This window comes from Tachypleus tridentatus, chromosome 13 (genome assembly GCF_004210375.1).
Source record: "Tachypleus tridentatus isolate NWPU-2018 chromosome 13, ASM421037v1, whole genome shotgun sequence".
NCBI classification, from domain to species: Eukaryota; Metazoa; Arthropoda; class Merostomata; order Xiphosura; family Limulidae; genus Tachypleus; species Tachypleus tridentatus.
The window spans coordinates 73,853,401-73,876,589 of record NC_134837.1 but is presented as its reverse complement, the minus strand read 5'-3'; the positions used below and the strand labels follow the sequence as shown (position 1 = coordinate 73,876,589).

Here is a 23,189-nt window from a genome sequence, read left to right as displayed (position 1 = left end):
AGTTTAGACCAAAGATTTTTGTGAAAGTAATTGCAACAGTAATACGTATCATTAGGCGTGTAATGTGTCGTAATATATAAAATATCTTATAGCCTTCTCACTTCCTTTCTCAGTAGTAAAAGGAGGAAACGTTATTTGATTTTTGTCTTTTGCATATCTCCATGGAAATTACGCGAAAGATGTTTTCCTTTCAACATGAAAAAACAACGACACAAAAAATAACACACCAGAAGACTTAATTAAGTTATACAGTAACATCAGTGTGTGTTTTTACTGTGTGCTATTAATTCATTCCAAATCGCTGACATTGATGATTTAGGGATTTCACAGTACGCAATCTGGTGATGTTCTACGTTAACTATTTGCACGTTAAAACTGAAAGCGAGAATTGTGTTGGCATGTGGGTCCGTTAACTTACGATTCAAAACGATAATTTTATATTTAGTGACAAATAAGCAAATGCTTTAAGCTTTAATATGTGGTAGTTTACTATGTGGAAATATAAAGTGTCTGATAAACTCGAGCTGACCCTTTATGACATCTGCATTGAATGTCATCAGCTCAGTGTACTATATGTAAAACAGGTATTCATGATGAGACAGAAATGTATGTAGAGGGTAGTTAAAAGGTAGTGTTGTAACTATTCCCTTGTTTTCTCAGTTTCACTCGTGTTTAAGCACAGTTACGACAGAAAAATGTTCGTACCCCTGCATCGTGAGTAGTTGTTTCCTCATAACTTAAAAAGTGTCACGATTAGGAGAGTGAAAGTAAAGTATGCTATAAATATTATACTAACACACATCTACATAAATGTTAATGTAAACTGAACAACAAATGAACTGTTTATAAACAAATAACCAAAAATAGGAGGACCAGAAGGTGTTCGTACAGTTCAGAACGTATGAAAAAACTGATATTCACGTAAAAATTTTGTTTAGTGTGGCGACTAAACTTCATTATACCATTGCAGAACTAGACACTGGGTTCATAAGTATTGGAATATAACCAGCAAAAAAATGTACTTTTGGCAATTTAGCGCCGTCTCCGTCATTATCTGCTAGGTCATCATGGCGAACAGGAAACAACTGTCCAATGATTTAAAAAAAAACGAATTATTGTAAAATACAAGTCTCGTGTGTCTCTTTCCAGTATTGCTACCCAACTTAATATGCTGAAATCTACTGTTCAAAGCATAATTGCCAAGTTTAAGCTTACAGGATCAATAGCTTCAATTAAATAATGCCATCAGAAATGTTAGCACAAGGTGGTTAGACTGTCAAGGTAGACTATATCCATGGTGTAAATATTGAACACGACTGCTGAGAATGGTGATATTTTATGTAGACTATCTTTAATCATGACTCACTTCGATTGCCAGCTGCTGTGTTTCATGATGTACCTTGTGGTAGTTATTGTAGCTATGGTCCATCTTACGTACGGTACATTGATGCCTATAAGAAGATTTTGTGAGCAACAGTGGACACCTGGACTTTACTGCAGGCATCTTACACATCTAAAGCTATTACCGAGGTGTTCTGACCAGCATCAAAACCTTTCCATGTATTTAAACTTCAAATTCAACAGCACTATCCCAGTTTTATTTTTCGTTTTGATAACCGTTAATAATGTTTGAAGTAGTTGTTCAATCTGATAGGCAAGCTTTCTTGCTGTTGCTTTTTTGGAATTTTGCCAGTGATGTATTGTAAAATGATTAGTTTATTGCATTTAAGACATGAGTGACCCTTTCTGAGTTTGAGTTAGGATTTCATAAAGGCATCAGTTCATATTATTCTCATGCTACATGTTACTCAGCTATGCTGATATTTTTGAAAGTAAAGATTCTTCAACCATTAGTAGCTGAAGCTCTATCGTCAGATATATGTATGCCTCTGTCTATCTAATCTATTCTATGTAATTGTAGCTCAGGTGAAGATTACTGTTGCTTAAGTATCTCATGGATGTTATCATGGTCACACTGGTTAATGAATCAGAACATGAAGACCTTACCTTGATCTTATGTACAGAACAAGGTATCATCATTACTGCCAATGGCTGACATCATCATGTTTTTGGTTTCTGTGTCAGACATAAGCTTGGAAATTTCCTGAATGAAGCATTTGTGAGAGTGATCTTGTTACATAGTTCATTCCATTTCATGCTATCAGCTTTTGAAGCTGATAATCTGTAGAGAGCACAAGTTCTATTCTGGGTACTTCTATTCTCCTATACCATAATAGGGTTATGCTTTATCTGCATAAACTCACCCTTTGATGGACTACCTGCTTTCCAGGATTTATTATTATCACTATTCTACCAGTATGAGATGTTTCTTTTGCAGAAGTTGTTAATTTGACTTTGGTGGAGAAATGTTTATGGGTACAAACACTCCCAGAAAGTTTGATATATTCGAATGGGCTTGTAATTTGTTTATATCACTTTATCTTCTGGTCTTCCTGCATAGCTCACACGTGAGGGTATTACTATGGACATTATTTCCAGTATACAAGGTAGAGATGACATCAAGATGAGGTTGGCAAAACAAGATTTTTACAAATATCTCTGTGAATTTGGTGCTCAGTGATTCTTAATGCTTCATCTGAATTTATTAGTATGAGGTGGTGGTTATTGTGTGGAAAGTAGAATGCAAACCTCTTCCATTACTGGTTGCACTTGCATCCTAGGTGTGGGTGTGTGGCATTGAGGTCATCAACTGCTAGATACGTAGAAGTATTATCAGATAGGTCAGGCAGGAATCTTCAATCATCAGGATGACATGCTGTGTACACATTAGTCTCTAGGTGAGGTATCTGGATGCTTTATAGCTTGTAATGAGGATTATTACAATGAAAACTGTTATAATGGTCACAATGGATACTGCTGTCATAACGAATATCAATGACCATATCAGCCTCAAGGTCAAAAACGTGGTATGAAGTTAAAAGTAACAAGAGTGAGCTACTCAGGGCCTGATAATTCAGTCTTTTGAAAGAGAATGATGTCACAAAGTTCAGAGTGCTTCTTAAGGCAATATATGCATCCGTATCATAACGTGATACTAGTAGAATCTGGTGCGCTGTTTACGCACATGTCGTTTATCAGCTCTTTCTGTTGGACAGTCGAGGTCCCCTATTGAGTAAATGAGTCCTATTGCTCCTTTGGACGTCCATTTGAACGCTGTTTATAATGATCATTCCTTCACCAGTCTGTTGTTCAGAACTTCTATTCCTAGCCATGTTCTTCCTAACAAAACAGGAGAGTAACGCAGAGACAAGAGAGAAACTTCCAAAAACGAAACAAAAACAAAAACATAGACCTAATAACTTATTTTGACACCAAACTGCTACAGTTTTTACCTTTCTTGATGTCAATTAAGAATTTTATATTTTCACTTCACCAAAATTTTGTGGGTGTGTGGCATTGAAGTCATCAACTGCTAGATACGTAGAAGTATTATCAGATAGGTCAGGCAGGAATCTTCAATCATCAGGATGACATGCTGTGTACACATTAGTCTCTAGGTGAGGTATCTGGATGCTTTATAGCTTGTAATGATGATTATTACAATGAAAACTGTTATAAAGGTCACAATGGATACTGCTGTCGTAACTGTATATTAGTTGGTCAGCAACTGTTTTCAGAAAATACATTTCCATGTACATGTTTTAGAGTTCTATTACTTTGATACAGTTCTTTCTTTAGGCTGCGCTGAGGAGTTTATTTTCTTTGGTATCACCATAGCTTCGACTCAGATAGAAAGTGTGTGTTCATATACCAGAGAGGCAATCTATGAATTATCATTGCATGTTATTAGCTGAGCAGCTTTGGAAATCTGATATTGTTGAAATGTTAAGGTTTCAGGTGCTCACTGGTTACTAACATTAACTTCATTTGATATTCTAAAATTCGTGTTTTAGCCAGTGTGACTAAACAAATGTAAGAAATGTATGATACACCTATAGCAGAATTTTATCGAAACGGTGCTGTGTAGTTAGATAACTCGGAGTGAGTACCAGGATTAATGGTTTGCGTCCGATTTCTAGAAATAAAACACTATGTGGTCGTGGTGATAAAAGTGAAGTTTAAATCACATTATTAGATTGGACAAGAATAGCTCAAACGTTAGCGGTGGGTGCTGTTGACTAGCTACTTTAGTCGTGTTTGTTTTAGCGTAAAACAACGCTGAGCTATCTCATATATTGTTGTAATTTAGTCGCTAACTCAGTTTTCCTAACATAATTGCTAGTTAATTCAGTTGATTTTGTGTTTATCAACTAGGTTATTTCGTGGTATTTTTTACTGCTATATAATACTACGACAGCTTTTGGGCATATTCAAAAACTTTCACCAGCTTAACAGAGAAAATTATATTTAGAAAGCGGGTAGTTTGCCACAGTTTCATCAGTTTTAATAAAGAATGTTTATTGAGAGAAATCTGTGCAGAAACTTAGAGATATTACGAGACTGAAAGTTGAGTTTTACTCTAAGACGTTTTCCCTCGGTGGAAATAGCCACGTGATTAAGACACTGGGCTCGTAATCTGAGGGTCGTGGGTTCGAATCCCCGTCACATCAAACATGCTCGCCCCTTCAGGCGTGAGAACGTTATATAATGTTATGGTCAATCCCACTATTAGTTGGTAAAAGAGTAGTCCAAGAGTTGGCGGTGATGACTAGCTGCCTTCCCTCTAGTCTTACATTATTAAGTTAGGAACGGCTAAAGCAGATAGCCCTCGTGTAGCTTTATCAGAAATTAAAAAAGTAAAAAACAACAACCTCAGTGGACACAGCAGATTGCCCGATGTAGAATTGCTATAAACAAAACACAAACACACTCTTTTTCTGAAACGTCATGTACTGTTTTAAAAACTGAGTACTCATTTGTTACCTCATCCTGTTCATGTTCTTATAACCACAGGGCAAGACATCGTAACCTGGCCCTTCCTCCTCCATTAAAGCGCCCTCTATTCAAACTTCATGTGACAATCATACGTATATTAACTTCTTTTTAACAACCATGCAGGGGCAGATGTGTTGCGGCTCCCGCCGTTTTCACGGGGGCATTCAAAATGTTTCATAGTAACGTGTTTTGTCCAGTCGTTCTAGAAGCTAATTGGTTTGTTTCGCACAAAGTGTTTTTTTTTTTTTTTAAGATCAACACGGTTTTTCGCGTTCTATGTTTATCTGTCTGTTCCATAACTTGGTCTACAGTTAGTAACTTGTACATATTACAAGTAAAGTTCGGAAAACATGAAGTTTAGAAGCAGTATTACGTTTACGGCTGCAAATAGTGGACCTGTTTTCCCTTTCAACATTCATTCAGGTTTTAGATTTAGGTGGCCCCTGGACAATGTAAGTATAAATTTATTTATAATACGTAGCGGTTAGTAGCATGCTGGATTGTGCATCCGAATTTTAATGGTTCGCGTCCCAGTGCCGCAAAAATGCCTACTCACTTTTGGAGACGTAGTTGCGTTATAGGAGTGACGGTCAATCCTTGCTATTCGAGTCGCGAAATCCAAGAGTTAGTGATGGATGATATTGACTAGTTGTCGTTTAAAGATTAGGGACGCCTAGTGCAAATAGCCCTTTGTTTAGCTTTGGACTGAAACAGACAAACTCATTTATTATACGTATAACAAGGAACCTCTGTTTACACACACACACAAACACATATATAATTAACCTCTGACTAAAGAAGCCACCTACACAGATGAAAACTAAAAATTAACCCAATAACCAACACAACTAATCTGATGTTTCGGTCTAACTGGGAACAGTAAAAATATAGAATTGCAAAAAACAGCTTGTAATGGTTAAAACGCATTGATTCATTAGTTCTTGCTAATCTCCTCAATGTACGGATAAACCAATTAACGTGGCTTATTTCTCAATTTATTGAATATAAAGATAAATTAGTGTCTATTGTTAACACTTTAGTCTTTCAGTTAAATTAACTGTTTTTCCTGACTCGGCTTTTCATATATATGTATACATATATGTATATAGAAGTAGCTTAGATTCTGTAAGTAGTTAATATTTGTTGTTAAACAAACTGATTGCAACCCGGAGTGACTTTTGTAACGTAAAGATAGTTTAGTGTCTGGCATTGAAGTTAAAGTAACTGTTTTATTTCTTGACTCGGTCCACGTTAGTAGTCTATGCTTATTGTTAAACAAACTGGTTGACACTCAGAGTGACTGTTGTAACGTAAAGATCGTTATTCTTCTTTCGTTGTTCACTTACTGCTGTCTCATGGTTCAACATTTAACAACTGGTCTAGTCTTTGAAACTATGATTTCAGTGGTCTATGTACGTGTGTATGTTTATTAACTGTTTTCTTTTTTTGAATTACTCATGATGAAAGCACCATGGGATTTGATAATCGAATCATTCAATTATTTACGTCACTCTTTCTTCTTCTAAGAAGAATGTTTTTCAGAATCTGAGAAAGTGTCGGTTGTTTTAAGCTTATAACATTTTGCATCTGGTTTGTGGTTGCTTCATGTTTGTGTTAGTTTGTTTTCGTTTGTGAAAGCGTTAAAACAAAGTATATATAGCCTTGTTGGTAGATCCTTTTTGAATACCTTCTTTATTCTGAAAAAAAAAGGCTTAGAAATTATATTTTTCTATAGCACTACCAATGTAAAAGAAAATAAAAAGTGTTAATAATTAAATATAAAATTGATAGCATTTCATCGGGTGGTCAGATCGAACTCTACAAAACATTCACTTACAGGGGCTGTTCGCAACAGTGCTGCGTTATTCGTGCAGACGATTTAACGACCGAAATATGATACCTCCTCAGCAATAAAAAGAGGAAAAAAAATCGATTTTATTGCTGCTCAGAACACTTGAACAAATATACAAAAAGGAAAGAGGGGGGACTGTCATGTCGTGTAAGTGAGGTTATGTGAACGTGGCTGAAGTTCCAAGTATTTGGTTAGGAATTAATGGTATGGAAAGACATATAGAAAAAAAAGTCACAAAATTCCTTTGGTGTTCATTATATATATATATATTTACCAGACTAAATGATTGAGAACCACGTCGGAGACATATGACCTTCCATTCTTCATTTCTTCAAAAATGAAATTTGGTGTTTTTTTTTGTTGTATTTTTTCATGCTAGATAAGAATTACATATAAAGTTTTTTTTTTCTATTTCGGGTTTGTAGCTTGCTTCACAGCGTGAGCAAAATTCTGAATATTGGCACTGGCGGATTTAAGATTGTGTGGGCTCAGGGGCTAATACTTTTAGTGGGCTCTACATCCCATGTAATTTTACATAGAATAAAATTATCGATGGGCCCAATTAAGACCATGAGCTCTGGGGCTGAGCCCTCCATAAGTCCTACCTAAATATGCCACCAAGTAACGGTTCGTTTTAGTCTCAGTGGTATACTACAGACTTGAATATTAAAATTCACAAGCAAGGCCATAGTTTGCTATCACTCAGTTGTACAAAACCATGTTTTATACCAAGTGTCAGTTACTAGGATAATTAGCATAAACGTAACAGTAAAAGTGCCTAAACTAGTGACATTAAAGCTTAATAATATAATATACACATAGAATGTATTAGTCTGATCAGATAGATTATTTACACATACCCGTCACAAAGAAGTAAAATATTTTAAACCTATTTCTAAGTGATGCGCACAACTAACAATAAGTTTGTTCTAAATAATCAGTTACTTATTATTTAAGTTCCGCATAACATACTTTTAAAAAAATGTCAACTTTTCATTCAGTGACCAAAATTTTTAAAATTTGGTGAGGGAGAAAAGTCAGATGGACGGAAACTATGAGAAGCGTGTGTTTATGAAGGTTAACGTTTATAGACCCAAAACAGCGATTTAATAATATATATATTATATTATAAAATGATGCTGGTTAAAGACTGTGAATATTTCAATTCTTTTACATGGGAAATAATTTGTAAAATATATGATAATTTTATATACAACGATACATTGATACGGGGATTTCTCACAACCTGGAATTGAATAGTTGAATTTCAAACAACAACAATATACAAACTTAAATTACAGATACCCAGTCACTGAGTCCTGTATTACTTGTCTGGTAATACACTGCTGGCCAAAATCCTAAGGCCAATGAATATAAATAAAATATATCAATTTTGCGTTGTTATATTCAACCATTTATTTGAGTAGAGCTTCAAAAGATGAAAATAAGAAAAGGGAAATAAAACTTTTTTTGGCATTTAATAGGGAAAATGTGAACACTATGAAATTAACCTAAATACTAGCTGGTCAAAAGTTTAAGACCACACTAAAATGAAGCGTTAATCGGTAAACACATGACGAAATTTAGTCATTTGTGTTCAAGCATTAACGTTGTCAACATCTCCCACTGACATCTCCTGTGTTACATTGGGTAAAAACATGGCAAAGGCTAATACGTTGCAATTGTTGAGCTGCAAAAGCAAGGTCTCTTTCAACGTGCCATCGCTGGTGAGATTGGCCGTAGTAAAACTGCTGTTGCAAATTTCTTAAAAGACCCTGAGAGATACGGAACGAGAATTTCAAGTGGTCGGCCCAAGAAGATTTCGCCGGCGTTGAGCAGGAGGATTCGACGGGCTGTCCGGCAAAACACCAGCCAATCGTCGAACCAGATTAAGGCCCTTACGGACGCAGAATGCAGCTCAAGAACAATAAGACGGCATCTACGAGAGAAAGGCTTTAAAACCGTAAACGTCTTCAAAGGCTACGTCTTCTTCCACATCACGAAACAGCTCGGTTAAACTTTGCTAACAAGCACAAAACATGGGACGTAGAACAGTGAACGAAGGTTTTGTTCTCTGATGAGACAAAATTTAACCTGGATGGTTCAGATGGTTTCCAACGTTACTGGCACGATAAGGATATCCCACCGGAGACATTTTCTACACGACATAGTGGAGGAGGTTCCCTCATGGTTTTGGGTGCTTTCTCCTTCCATGGAACAATGGAGCTTCAGGTTATACAGGGGCGTCAAACAGCAGCTGGCTATATTAGCATGAGAGCATCCTTATTGACTGAAGGCCCTCGCTTGTGTGGAAATGACTGAATCTTTTAGCAGGACAATGCTGCAATCCAAAATGCCCGCAGGACAAAGGACTTTTTCATGGCGAATAACGTGATTCCTTTGGACCATCCAGCGTGTTCGCCCGAACTGAACCCCATTAAAAATGTTTGGAGGTGGATAGCAAAAGAAGTCTAAAGAAATGGAAGTCAATTCCAAACAGTGCATGATCTTCGTGAAGCCATCTTCACCACTTGGAATAACATTCCAGCCAGCCTTTTGCAAACGCTTAAATCGACCATGCCAAAACGAATGTTTGAAGTTATTCGCAATGACGGTCGTGCACCTACTACTGAGACCTCTTGTTGGGCATTTCCTACCCTGTTTAGGACTTCTTTTTGGTATGGTCTTAAACTTTTGACCAGCTAGTAGTTAGGCTAATTTCATAGTGTTCACATTGTCCTATTAAATGCTAAAAAGATTTTTTATTTTCCCTTTTCTTATTTTCGAAGCTCTACTCAAATAAGTGGTTGAGTCTAACAACGCAAAATGGATATTTTTTCTCTATGTTCATTGGCCTTAAGATTTTGGCCAGCAGTGTATAAGCATGTGCTACATACGTGTACGTAGTCTGAGCGGCTGGACTAACATATTGTGTTACTTCGAAATTAAGACGCACCTAACTTTTAAAAAGGGATTTTCAGGAAAAAAATTGGATGATAATGAGAAAGGAGTAAATGTGTTTTTTATAATGAATAAAAATGTTAATAATGTATTTAAAATGAAATGTAATAAAAATATACAGGAAAATAAAATTTTTCATTACAATAATGTTCCTTCCTGCTTTCTGTATTTAATCAGAATGCTACTCGGATGTTTTTTCTGACTCACTGTTGTATTTTGAAGTTGAAGCATCGCTAAATTCACTATTGTCCCAGAGAATGTCATCTTGTGTTCCATCTTCCGTATTTTCAAAATCTGACAACAAATTTTGACTTATTGTTGTCTTTCGCTGTAATGATAAATCTTCTCTTTTCATAAATTTCTCACACCAGCCACGACTAGGTTTGAAAGAAATACCACTATTTCCTGCACTTTGGTTTGCTTTTAACACTAAGACTTCTCTCGTTATAGGCAGACGTTTATTTCGTAACTCTGTGAAATACGTTAAAACGGCAGCATCAATTTCAAGATGTCTTCCTTTTCTTGACCAGAAAATTACTTTGTACTTTTCTTGCAAAAAAAAAACATGTTTTTTTTTTTGTTTTCATGCCTTGCCAACGATGTATATTTGCATCACTCACTGCACACTTTTTACCGGCTGCACCATTCCCAATCTGTTCGGCGCACAAAATACGTTTTCTTTCAAAGTTGGCATCGTATATAAAACGTTTTTCCATGGATAAAAACGTAATAATAAAATAAAAAACACAATAAAATAGCATCTGAACAACAGAAAAGTCAAACAAAGACTGAGGACGGTGATATCCAGCTACATCGCTAGAGGCGCTGACATCGGCAAATTTGACGTTTTGTATATATTTGTTTAGTCTTTCTGAGCTAAGTTCATTTAAAATATAGTCCGATTTGTTTGTTAATGCCGGATTATTTCGAAAATCTTTGTTGTTAGAGGAAAATGATATTTTCGAGGCTTTCGAAGAGTGAAAAATAATACCTCGAATTTAAGACACACCCTAATTTTCAGTTCGGAAAAAGTGAAAAAGGTGCGTCTTAAATTCGAAGTAATACGGCATGTTTTGAAATTTTGATTCATGATAAAACACGTAAAGTTGTGTGCTAAAGTTTAATGGCGTAGTTTCATATAAATTCCGACAAAGTAAAATACAGTAACAAATCTTTCCAGCCCCCTGAATATCCAACCGCCACTGCTTTCAAATACAAAATGATGTGTTTGACTAGGCTAGAATAATATACGTTTTCAATAAAACAAGTTTAGTAACAAATTTACTTCAGGAAATAATATCCATGAATGACACTTCAAACAACGGTTCCAAATTCTTTTTTTTTTCATTCATAGGCTTCAATGTCACAATATGGATGGCTCCAAACCTCAACTGGACAGCATACCTGTGCTTAATTACATATGATACGTATGTCATAACTTGTACCAACTATGTCTGTCCGTTCCTTGAATGTATTCAATTTATAAAGTAATTTTCGACGTAAACGATAGAAAAACAAACAGGTTAATACATTTACTTGCAAAATGGGAATTTTTGAGAACTCATAAAATCGTAAGATATAACACAAACTGATGACGTCATGCATAATCTCGCCACTACGACACACCATCTCTGAAGTTCAAAGGAATAACAAAAGGTGCGTTGTTGCTTTTCTATCATTTTTTCACATCCTTGACAAACGTTCAGTCACTCTTACGTTAGGAACAGTAATTTGACTTTTATAAGGATTGTAAAGATACTACAGAAGATAATAAAACAAGATTTATTAATAAGTTGTTTGGGGGGAATAATTAATATATGATTTTATAGTGATCTTACATCAGTTGCTTATCTCCGCTGAAAATTGCTTTTGAGAGGCCAGACGTGCAAACGAACATAACTATAGATTTACAGTTTGTCATTTAAAATAAAGTGTTGGCTCTGTTCTCCTCATAGATAATTCTTCCCCAAAATTCGGACCATATTTTGGACCAGGGAGAGTCACGTCCAAAGATAACCTCGTCTCCCTCTCTACAATTGTTACTTTATTTACACTGATATTGGACCCCAGGTAATAATAACCCTTGTTACCTTGTTGCATTACTCATAGTATGTTAAATTTTGTCCATTGTCTGCAGTTTTTAATTAACACACTTTTCGTGCAACATGCAATTCATGGGGTAATATTAACTCGTATGTTTTCACTAGTTTCATTTATGTTCTATCGCATTATTAACCCTTGTTCACAAAACAACACACACACATAATCTTTCGTTTATACTCGTATACGAAACCCTTTTATAATAGAGCTAAGATTGTGTCTAGGATTCAGTTAGTCTGGCATTATTTGACCTGTAAGTGTCTTATTTATGATGTTTAGATGGGACATGTACTTAGGACTTGGCTATTATGTATTATGTAACTCTCATCAGTTCATTTTTATTAATATTTTTCTTATAATATTAAAGAGAGTTATCCAGGCGTCTGTCTGATAGTGTTGGCATGTTTGAATAGTTGTGTAGAAATACTGAATTCCTTGATCTTGGTAACCTAAATGTTTTCGTTAAAATATAGTTTTGTGTCGTTTGTTTTGAATTTCGCGCAAAGTTACATGAGGGCTATCTGCGCCAGCCGTTACTAAATTAGCAACGTAAGACTAGATGGAAGGCAGCTAGTCATCACCACCCACCTCCAACTCTTGGGCTACTCTTTTATCAACGAATAGTGTGATTGGGCGTCACATTATAACACCCTCACGGCCGAAAGGGCGAGCATATTTGTTGTGACGGGGTTTCGGATCCTTGATCTTTGGATTACGAGTCGAGTACCTTAACTACCTGGCCATGCTGAGCCTTGTTATTATGTTTAAGAGTAGAATAGGTGATGATGGTTGTTTTCTTTGATTTTGTAGTTTGTTTTTTTTTAATATGGGACCAGAAATCATTGAAATATGTTTTTAGTTTATTTGTGTACAGAAGACGTTTTTTCTTTTGTGTAACATTAGCAGCTTAGTTTCGTTTCTGAGAGTATTTATTTGTATTTTGTTTTTCTGGGTCACCGGTTGTCATATTCTCTTCTTAACATCCTGCGTTCCTTTGTTCGGTTGATTATGTCAGTGTTTGGTTGTTAGTAGGTTTGGGTATTGTTTGTTGTGTGGATCTATGATATCACTGAATTGTACCTGTTGTGATGGGTTCATGTTGTAGAAGATCTCTTAGGTCACTGAACAGTACCTATCTTTATCCAGGTATTTAGTGGATTCATGTTGTAGAGGATCTTTTGATGGATTCCAGGCAGCTAGTGGCTGTTGTAATGGGCTCATGTTGGAGAGGATCTCTTAGATCACTGAACAGTACCTGTCTTTATCCAGGTATTTAGTGGCTATTGTGATGGATTCATGTTGGAGAGGATTTATTAGTACCTGTCTATATCCAGGTAGCTAGTAATGGGCTCATGTTGGAGAGGATCTCTTAGATCACTGAACAGACCTGTCTTTATCCAGGTATTTAGTGGCTATTGTGATGGATTCATGTTGGAGAGGATTTATTAGATCACTGAACAGTACCTGTCTATATCCAGGTAGCTAGAGGCTGTTGTGATGGATTCATGTATCACTGAACAGTACCTGTTTTTATCCAGGTATTTAGTGGCTGTTATGATGGTTTCATGTTGGAGAGGATTTATTAATATCTCCTAAAACTTCTCCCGATTTCATATGTCGTGTTTAAGTTTATAAGCGTGTTTTGGTGTGGCGATCGATCAAAGGCACCTCATGCCAGTTAATGATCGCTCTCTGAATGTCTTTTTACGCTGAATGTTAGAAAGTTGCTTATTGTTGTTGGTGAACACACACACAGGTGTAGTATACTATTGGATTGATTTGTATCATTGTTATGTGTTGGTGTTGTATCGTTTGATACATTGGTATATGAAACTTCTAGAAATGAAAGTAGATACATTCTATTTGTGGTTCTGCAACCGAAAATCGTATTTTTGCTATTGAAGTCACCTATAATAATATGCTGTGGGAGATAGTGTTGTTTAGTAGTGCAGTGCTTGGTTTGTTTTGTGGTGAGTTGTATATATTTGCTATTGTAACTGTTTAGTTATTACTTAGAAGTACATCTATTGTAATATTTTCATTTTTTGACGGTAAATATATTGTTATAATTAACAGTTAATTGTTTCTTGTATGTGAATATGTTGTATGTCCCTTTTGAAGATTCCTTCTTTCGTCTGCTTATTCTTGCTTCTTGGTATCTTGTTATTTTAAAAGAATGTTAGTTGTAGAATATTGTTTCTGTGATATCTGCTGATGTGTTTGATATCATTTTGTGTCGCCTTGGATATGTATATGTAATACAGTGATAGTTAGTATTCATTATGGTATGATGTTACTTAGTTATTTTATGTATGACGTGTGTTATTGGATGTTTGCAGACGTTTTTCGATAAGATTGATATCCCATGTTATAATGTCCGTGTTGTTACTTGGTTTACTATATTTTTGAAGGAAGTTTGTGATTATTTTTGTAATTGTTGTTATTGTTATCTTAATTGTTAGTGTTTGTACTTTATCTGCTGGGTATTTTTGTTGATTGATGGTGCTCTTCCCTGGTTCGTGGTTGTGTTTTTCGTTTTATGTTTCTTGCTGTGTTACCTCCGGATTTGTTTTTCTTTGTATTGTATTTGCGTTGGTTTTCTGTATTGATAGTAGTGATATCTTTTGTTGGGTAGTTTGATTTGTTTTTAGTTTTTCTTCTCTCGTTGTCATTTTTGTAGCTCTTATATATTTTCTTATGTTATAGATCCTTTGTTTTGTATTTCTGGTATCCTTTGTAATTGGCAGTATGTTCCTCGTTACAGTTGCAACACTTTGCTTGTTCGTAAGCTCGGGAACGTTGAGATGATCCATGGTTTTCACCGCATCTTTCACATTGTATGTTAGTTTTACAGGCAGCTGATTTACATGTCCATGTCTTTGACAATTAAAACACTGCGTTACAACAACTGCTAGCGTTTTAGCTTCTTCCAATGCGTATTTTTAAAACCACATTATTAATCCGTTTAGATGTGTTTTTGTATATTTTCTGTACTTTCTGTAGTTACTTTGGTTAACTGTTTGTGCGTGTGTGTTTTCTTTCAGAAGATATTATTTCTGTTTTTCTATGTTTTAAGACTTATTTCTTCTTCGACTTGTTCAATGTATTTTTTTTTTTATTTCGTGCAAAACTACTCGAGGGCTATTTGCACTATCCGTCCCTAATTTAGCAGTGTAAGACTAGAGGGAAGACAGCTAGTCATCACCACCCACCGCCAACTCTTGGGCTACTCTTTTAGCAACGAATAGTGGGATTAACCGCCACATTATAACGCTCCCACCACTGAAAGGGCGAGCATGGTTGGTATGACGGGGATTCAAACTCGCGACCCTCGGATTACGAGTCGAGTGCCTTAACCACCTGGCCATGCCGGGCCTGTTCGATGTATAATGACGGGTGAATCATTCTTGTGACAAAGGTTTTTTGTTGTGGACTCTTCTTGTTGGATGAATAAATGTTATTCCGGGTTGCAAAACGTCTTGCGGTCATTCTTTCAGTAGTGTGATGAGGTCATGAGGCTCTTGATCTCGTACAAGAATATTACCTTTGGCTAGTCTTTTTAGTTGTAAGATTTTTGCCTGTGGTTTACATCTTTTTACCTCTGCAACATGATGCGGTTCTCTGTACTGTGTTGAAATTTTTCAGATTGTTAATGGTGTAACTTGGTTTGTTGGTAGATTTTGCTTTTTTTCAGTCTATATCTTTTGTGTTTTTTACTTAAATCTGTTTGTTCAGCGTTTATCCTTTTGGATTTTTCGTTTACTGCCTTCTTCTCTCGTTGATGATCCACATTCGAGCAGTTTGTAATTATCTTACGAAGGTGGGCTCCACGTGATATACATTCATGCTCAATCTGTAAATTTTAAAAGTGCTAGATCAATACTAATTATGTTGAGGTCTCCAGATGTCGAGATGGTACGTGATAAACATTATCCAGGCTGGAAATCTTGAGTTTAATGTATTTTTAGGGGCTCATCGATGAAAATATGCATTTTTTAAAGGCCCAGCAATCTGAGGGTTGCGGTTTCGTATCTCCGTCACACCAAACATGCTCGCCTTTTCAGCCGTGGAGGCGTTATAATATGATGATCAATCCCACTATTCGTTGGTAAAAGAGCAACTCAAGAGTTAGCAGTAAGTGGTGATGACTAGCTGTCTTCTCTCTAGCCTTACACTACTAAATTAGGGACGGCTAGCGCAGATAGCCCTCGAGTAGCTCTGTGGAAAATTCAAAAACACACTTCGTCAAAATAAAGCATTAAACATCTTAGAAGTGTATTATATTTAGGTCACTCTGGTAGTGTAAGTCCGTTGGATAACAGGAAATTTGACAGTATATCTAAACACCCAGTGGCATATTGATAAGTCTGTTGACTTATAACGTTACAAACCTGGCTTCAATACTCGTGGTGAGCACAGTACAGATAACCGTTATGTGGCTTTGCGCTTAACTACAAATATTATATCTACTACGGAGCAACACACTGAATTTCCCTGAATAACTGAGTTTGTGAGAACGAAATAAAGAGACCGAGTAGAGTGTAAAATTTAAACAATGAATATCTTTATTAAACAGTTTTTGTACTTACTTATAACGCTGGGCTGTCACTTTTACTGAACTATGATTTGTTTTTTCCCCAAATTTTATCGACTGAGATATTATTTATCTGAGCGAGTAGTGCTACATACGTGCCTGGTAATTCTCATTCAAAAATAAAAGAGGCTATAACCTTGAGATATCACTCGATTTTCTTTTGGAGGACAAAACTGTCTACATCATTTCACAATATATATAGCATTACACCATAACTCTCAAGAGTAGGACAGGTGTTATCTCCAGAACAAAATGAGCTGAAAGACTTTCTTGACCAAGTGTTACGCGAAAAAAACACACGCATAGAGAATAACTGATAAATTTGAGTAAAACTGGATGCAAATAATAAAGTGGAAAGTACGTGGTATTTTTATATACCACAGATGTTTGCTCATGTATGAAATATTCCATCATTCTTCCTCTAAGATAGGGTGTGGACTCGCTCCATGGTAGAGCCCTAAGTTTCAGAGCTGGCGAGCAGAATTCGAATCCGTGAGATGCCACAAAATATTTCTGCATTTTAAACTGCAAGAAAGTTATGCGAGTTATAGTTAATTCCTAATCATAGATGGTAAATAGTAGGATGATCCCTACTGGCTGCCTTCCCTCTGTTTAGTGTTTCAAAACTAAATACGAAAGTAAATAACCTTAGTAGCTTTGCTAATACAGGTATAAATTCCCCCACAGCCTTCACAGCTGTAATTATAGACTTGATATTGGTTGTTTTACAGTCAAATTGTGTTAGATAATCTTGACGCATGTGTGGCCCTCAACAGAGTGATAGCTGCCATTTTGAATAGTTACACATTTGTTTCAAGAAGATCTAACAGTTCTTACTGTGATATCAATGCAATTGTTATTATACAAACACGATTTTATGTCTTAAAAATGACTTATTGATTATTGTTATTTTTAATCTTTAAAGCAGAGCTCGCCGTAGCTTAACTTGCGCCCGAGGCAGAAATAAAGATTGCATCCATACCCACACTGGTGCTGCTACCCATTATATTGTGGTGTCCCAGGCAACTCTTCTTTGTTGTCTACCTTTTAAACTCATTTTGTTGTATAATGTTCTCTATTATAATACGTCATATTTATTGACTTGTTAGAGTGGATGAAAATATACTTTTAACATTTAAAGATTTTCTTTTTCAACTTGTTTGTAATTAATGGAACTCTTGTGATAAACTAAGTGTTAAAATGCACTTTCGGCTGTGCTTTCTGGTATAGCGATAATTATATCGTTTTTCCTATATCTTTAAAAATACCAAAGACTCTTTATAATATATTCTGAAATTTGTTCTTATTGATTTAATTTTAAAATATATATATTTTTGAATTGTTTAGTGATTTGTTTGATTTACCTTACATTATTTCCATCTGTGTATTTGGTTTGAGTTGGTTAATGTTCCTTCCTAGCCCCTCCCTTCAGTGGTTCAGTAGAAGGTTTATAGGTTTTTGACGCTAAAAATCAGGTTCCGATACCAGTGGTGGGCAGAGCACAAGTGGTCAATCGTGTAACTTCTTTGTGCTTAAAAACAATCAAAACAAATCTTCGAAGTGCTTATTTTTTACTATGAACTTTATTTTTGTTGTTAAGTTATTAATTCTGAGTAGTGTTTTTGTGCGTGTGTTTTTATTATAGCAAAGATGCGTCGGGCTATCTGCTGTGTCCACCGAGAGGAATCGAACTCCTAATTTTAGCGTTGCACGTCCGAAGACTTGCTACTGTCACAACGAGGGACAATCCTGATTAGGTCATGAACTTAAAAACAAGAGGGAATTCTCCATAGCAGCGGCTATAATTATAAGTGAAATGGGTCAAAAGATGGAACAATAAGTTAAAGGTTTTACTTGTAAAAAACAAACAACTCAGAGTCATTCTATGAACTGCTATGCCATGGCTAAACATATCATTGAATATTTAATGTAATTCCATTTTAAAGCATTTATATATATACATTCTGACGTATTTTCATTTGTTTTCTTGATTCTCTTCAGTAAGTTATTTAAAATAAATCAAAGAGTAAAAACTTTTATTTTTTTAGTATTATTAATTTAATTAGTGTAGTTTAACCTTCTATAATTATACTGTATAGAATGCATTAAGTTGGTTTGAAAGAATAAGAAGTTATTTTTAACCTTTTCAAACTTTGGGAGGTGGCCCGGCATGGCCAGATGGATTAAGGCGTTCGATTCTAATCTGAGTTCGAATCCCCGTCGCACCAAACATGCTCGCCCTTTCGGCCGTGGGGGAGTTATAATGTTACAGTCAATCCCACTATTCGTTGGTAAAAGAGTAGCCCAAGAGTTAATGGTGGGTGGTGATGACTAGCTGCCTTCCCTCTTGTCTTACACTACTAAATTAGGGACGGCTAGCGCAGATAGCCCTTGTGTAGCTTTGCACGAAATTTAAAACAAACAAAACTTTGGGAGGTTGTAATAATGTTTGTGTTTTTATGACAAAGCCACATTGAGATATCAACTGTGCCCACTGAGTTGAATCGAAACTTTTGATTTTGGCGCTGTACATTCATAGACCCACCGCTGTCCCGGTGAAGGACAAATTTAATATTTTTTATAAGTTCTTAGTAGATGTAAATGAATGTAAGGATTTTAGGTTAAGCACTAATTGGTAAAAAAAAAAAACACAACTTATATTTATGTTATTGTTTTCCTGAACTTATTTGTATGGCAATGATTTTATTAGTTGCAGATAATAATGTATGCTTTTCATATAATCGGCAAACATTGGCAAGAAGAAATCAGGTCGTAGACTTAAATTGGGTCCAAGAAAGAAATAATCGTGAAATAAATTTATAGATTGGAACTTAATGGATCTATTCACTTTTTATGTCAGGCCATCACTGAAAAAGTTAAGAAAAAAAGGATAATCCAGGATATTCAAACAACCTCATTTCGAACTGTGCATCTGAGGAACATCCCTGTAGAGCTTGTAGGAGCTGGAAAACTTGTTGGTGAGTTGAGCAGGTTTCATTGTGTTATTATGGTATAAGTGTGTTTATATACATGTTTTATTGAGATTTTTTTTTTGGGGGGGGGGTAACTTATAAAAGTTTGATATATTATCTGGTTGTTGTTTAAGGGAATGTTTCTTATGAATTATACCTGCCTTATAGTTTAATTCAGGTTTCTTGCTGAATGAACGTGACAATCACAGATTAAGCTGTATTAGCTGGTGTCATCAGATGGTAACAGTGATAACACAACTAAATGAATTGATTAAGTGGAGACACAATGAAGCTTAGTTGTCTCAGTTTCCCACATGTGTGTTAAGGATACATGTTCTACAGGTGATAAAGGGCTAGAGAAAAAGTGATGCCTGTAGAGCTGTCGTGTGATCAAGGTAGTGATTTTATCACTCTGTATCTGAAAAGTAGTTTTAGAATAAAGTATGTTTGTAGTGAGACAGCAACATTTTACAGTCTAAACACATAACTGAACTTCTGACTAATCAGAATTCACTTGATTTTATGTTTTCAATCCTGACTGAGTACCACATTTGACTTCTTAAGGGATCAGTAACCACCATAACAACATGCATGAAATCTCACAAGTTAACTTGGACACCTTGATAGACATGTGATCCAGACAACCACCATCACCACCAATGGTAAGAGCTCCTCAACTTATGACCATCAGCAGCTTATCAGTGTTAGACTAAATTTCTGTGCTTAAAGGGCATTACCAAGGACAGGCTGTCAACAGACCCTCTATAACTAAGATGAAAATAAGATATGGAGATGTCCAAAACCCTCATCCCAGTTAGGAAAAGAAGTGTTACAACTATATACAAATTTGGCAAAGGCCAAAGAGATCATACATAGACCAATAGTACTTCCAGCAAAAGATCAATGACACCACAGAAGAATTTACTGTTGGGTCTAAAATGAGATGAGAGTTTCTGCCTTGGGTTGTTCTGAGTATAGATTATAATGTAAATAATGTGAATGCTATTCCTGATTGTGTAAATATCATATTCTTTTGGTATATTTGTCATTCAGATTTACTAACTTATGTTTGTGTGATTCACCTGAATTTCTTTTTAAAGGGTCTTCTTCATTTACATGTGTATATTGTAATTACAAAATATTTTAGTGTCTTTTTTTTTCCACTTCATTGAGATGGTAGAGTCTTTTTTTATTAATGTAGTATTTTTGTAATTCATTTGTTTTATTTGTACTTCAAGTTTGTTTCAGAAATGTATTTAACTAACATGTCTCTGTTGAATTTCAATTTTCATTTTATGTTTCTGTAAAGTGATTGCCATTATTGTTTAAAGGTTTTACACTGCTGTTGTTATGTACCACGTCGTGTTAAAGGGTTTACTTATTTGTATTGTATGTTCTAACAATATGTAATGTTAAAGGGCTCTTTTTGAATTCTCTTTGCTGGTGTTTTGTTCAGAGCATGATGATTAACTTCTATTATAAATGTGAAATTTTTTTTTATTTAGTTGGCTATGTCAATGTGAGCATTATTTTGTATATTTAACCATGCTCTTGTGTGACTTGTTTTTGGCAGACAAGTGTTGACATATAAACCCCTGTTTTATGATTCATGTTCTTTTTAGCTATATATTGTACTATTAAAAAGTTCAATTTATTTTTTGGTGAAGAGTATGACTTTTTATTGTCGTTTGATGTATACCATTTCAACATTGCAGGGTTAATTTTGCATTTCTTTGTTTGCAACTTTGTACTGTGATTATTGTTTAATGAGTGTTACTTATATTTAATATTCTTTGAGAAACATAAGTGTTAAAGGATTTTACATTGGGTATTTATTTCTTTGTTATTGAAACTGAACTTTTGAAGTCATACATATGGCATTATACTTTAACACTGAGAAATTTAAACTCAGTTTCTTTAAGAGAGTTTATGATGATATACAGTATTCATTTATTCGTTTTAAATAGTATTTTGTAATGTCACTGTTGTTAAATTTCTTTCATGTAACTAATTTTGTAAATTAATTGGTATTAAAGTTTTATTTGTTATCTTGTAGCATGTGCCAATGTTATATTCTTAAGATGTTTCGTTGTAGTCAGTTGTTGTTAAAAGATGTGTAACTATTGTTGTTGTTTTATTGTTAAAGGGTTGTGTTGTCTGTATTGCAGGTAAATCGTTTTACAGTGGTGAGGAAAAGCTTCACTGCACCTTATCCAACATAAAAAAGTTTAAAGCTTTAATAGGCTTTAAAATTAAGATTAATATCATTTGATAAGAAGCCTGAAATGCAGGGAGAAATGGTATTTAAGGATACTTTGTATTAATAGAGAAAATTTTCAGAATATGTTATTCATGCAAGTTTGTGCAGTTTCCACATAATACATTGGTTAAGAAAGTCATTAAGTTGATTTAGCACTAGCTACCCATAATTCTGTTTCATTTACCTAGAGTAACACCTTTTGTCTTCCTATGAGAAAGATATTATAGTTTGAAAAGTTAAACAGTTGTCTTACCCCTCAACAGATGTGTGATCTCTTAATATAATAACCTCTCTCATGTTTCATTGGAAATTCTAGTCAAATGGGTAGCTTTAGATGTTTTGGGTACGTTTGATGTTAACAAGTTAGGTAAGTGATGTGAGATTCACACAGTCTTGAACAGGATCTCAGCAGTGTTATTTATTCTTTTTATGACGTCATCTGTATAAGTTAGAATAATTTAAACTTAGCTTTTCAGTAAAGACAAGTGAGTAAATATTATTTATTGTAATTGCACATCTGTGTTTAGTCTCTATTATTCACAAGCTCAGTTAGTCTGATAATACAGAATTATTTAACAATAAATACCTTGATTAACCTTCCATTATTCAGCAGGCCTATTTTAACACTATTAGGTAAAATCACTGCTATCAGAAACTTCCACACTGCTTCTATTATGAGTTGAGAAATGGATATCACTTTTGAATTCTCATAGAATTTGAAGGAAGATTTTAGTAATTAATTTTGAAGGTTTTTAAGTGAGATGTCATATTGCTTTTGATGTAAAGAAGCTCAGAAGTAATTTCATTAACATTTTGATAATTCGAAGATAGGGTGTCAGCTGCATATTATCTGTGTGCGATTAGCAAAAATATTTATCACCAGTCTTTTATCTGCTTTGAAGAGTAATAGTTTTTATAAAAGCCAGTTGACCAAAAAATATATTTAATTCATTTTTTGATGGACTATGATGTTTTGATAAGATTTTCTGAGATTTATTTCTCTATTTTGTAATCAAAGGTAATATGACATCATATGACACTCTTTAACTTATTTTCGAACAAAGTAATTCTTGTAATGACTGACCCTAGAAAAACATTTTTGCTGTGATGGTTAATATGGGTTTTTATTACTATTATTTTCATAGAAAATGTGAAAAACATTTCTGTACTTGTAGTTATTTAGCTATATTGTTATGAAACATAATATATTTAGTTCTTTCCTGATTCTAGCTGAAGTAAGGATGCCTTCAGGAAAACTGAATAAACCAAGCATTATTGACAATCATGATGGTACTGTCTGTTTTAAATATGAACCAAAAGAAGAAGGGATGCATGAATTGTATATAAAATACAATGACGAATATATACAAGGTAATAAAAAACTATTTACTTTAAGATCCCCATTGGCTCAGTAATAAGTCTGAAGGCTTACAATGATAAAACAGGGTTTCAGTATCCATGGTGAACACAGTGCAGACATTCCACTGTTTAGCTTTCTGCTTAACTAAAACCAAACAAAATTTACCTTAAGCCTTGTTATTTAATAAGTTGAAT

The 23,189-nt window shown here is 34.9% G+C and overlaps 1 protein-coding gene across 3 annotated transcripts in view; it reads left to right on the top strand.

Moving 5' to 3' along the window:
• LOC143238645 (filamin-A-like) overlaps nt 1-23,189 on the top strand; it is a 68,390-nt gene that overhangs the window by 14,220 nt on the left and 30,981 nt on the right. Inside the window, exons 2-4 of one of the 3 annotated variants that reach the window (XM_076479053.1) lie at nt 11,665-11,779; nt 19,264-19,381; nt 22,866-23,006. In XM_076479053.1, coding sequence (XP_076335168.1) covers nt 22,877-23,006 — 130 coding nt within the window. In that variant the 5' untranslated portion in view covers nt 11,665-11,779; nt 19,264-19,381; nt 22,866-22,876. Of the gene's footprint in view, nt 1-5,015; nt 5,349-11,664; nt 11,780-19,263; nt 19,382-22,865; nt 23,007-23,189 lie in introns of those variants that run through there. The other 2 variants (XM_076479051.1, XM_076479052.1) reach the window with 2 other exon arrangements.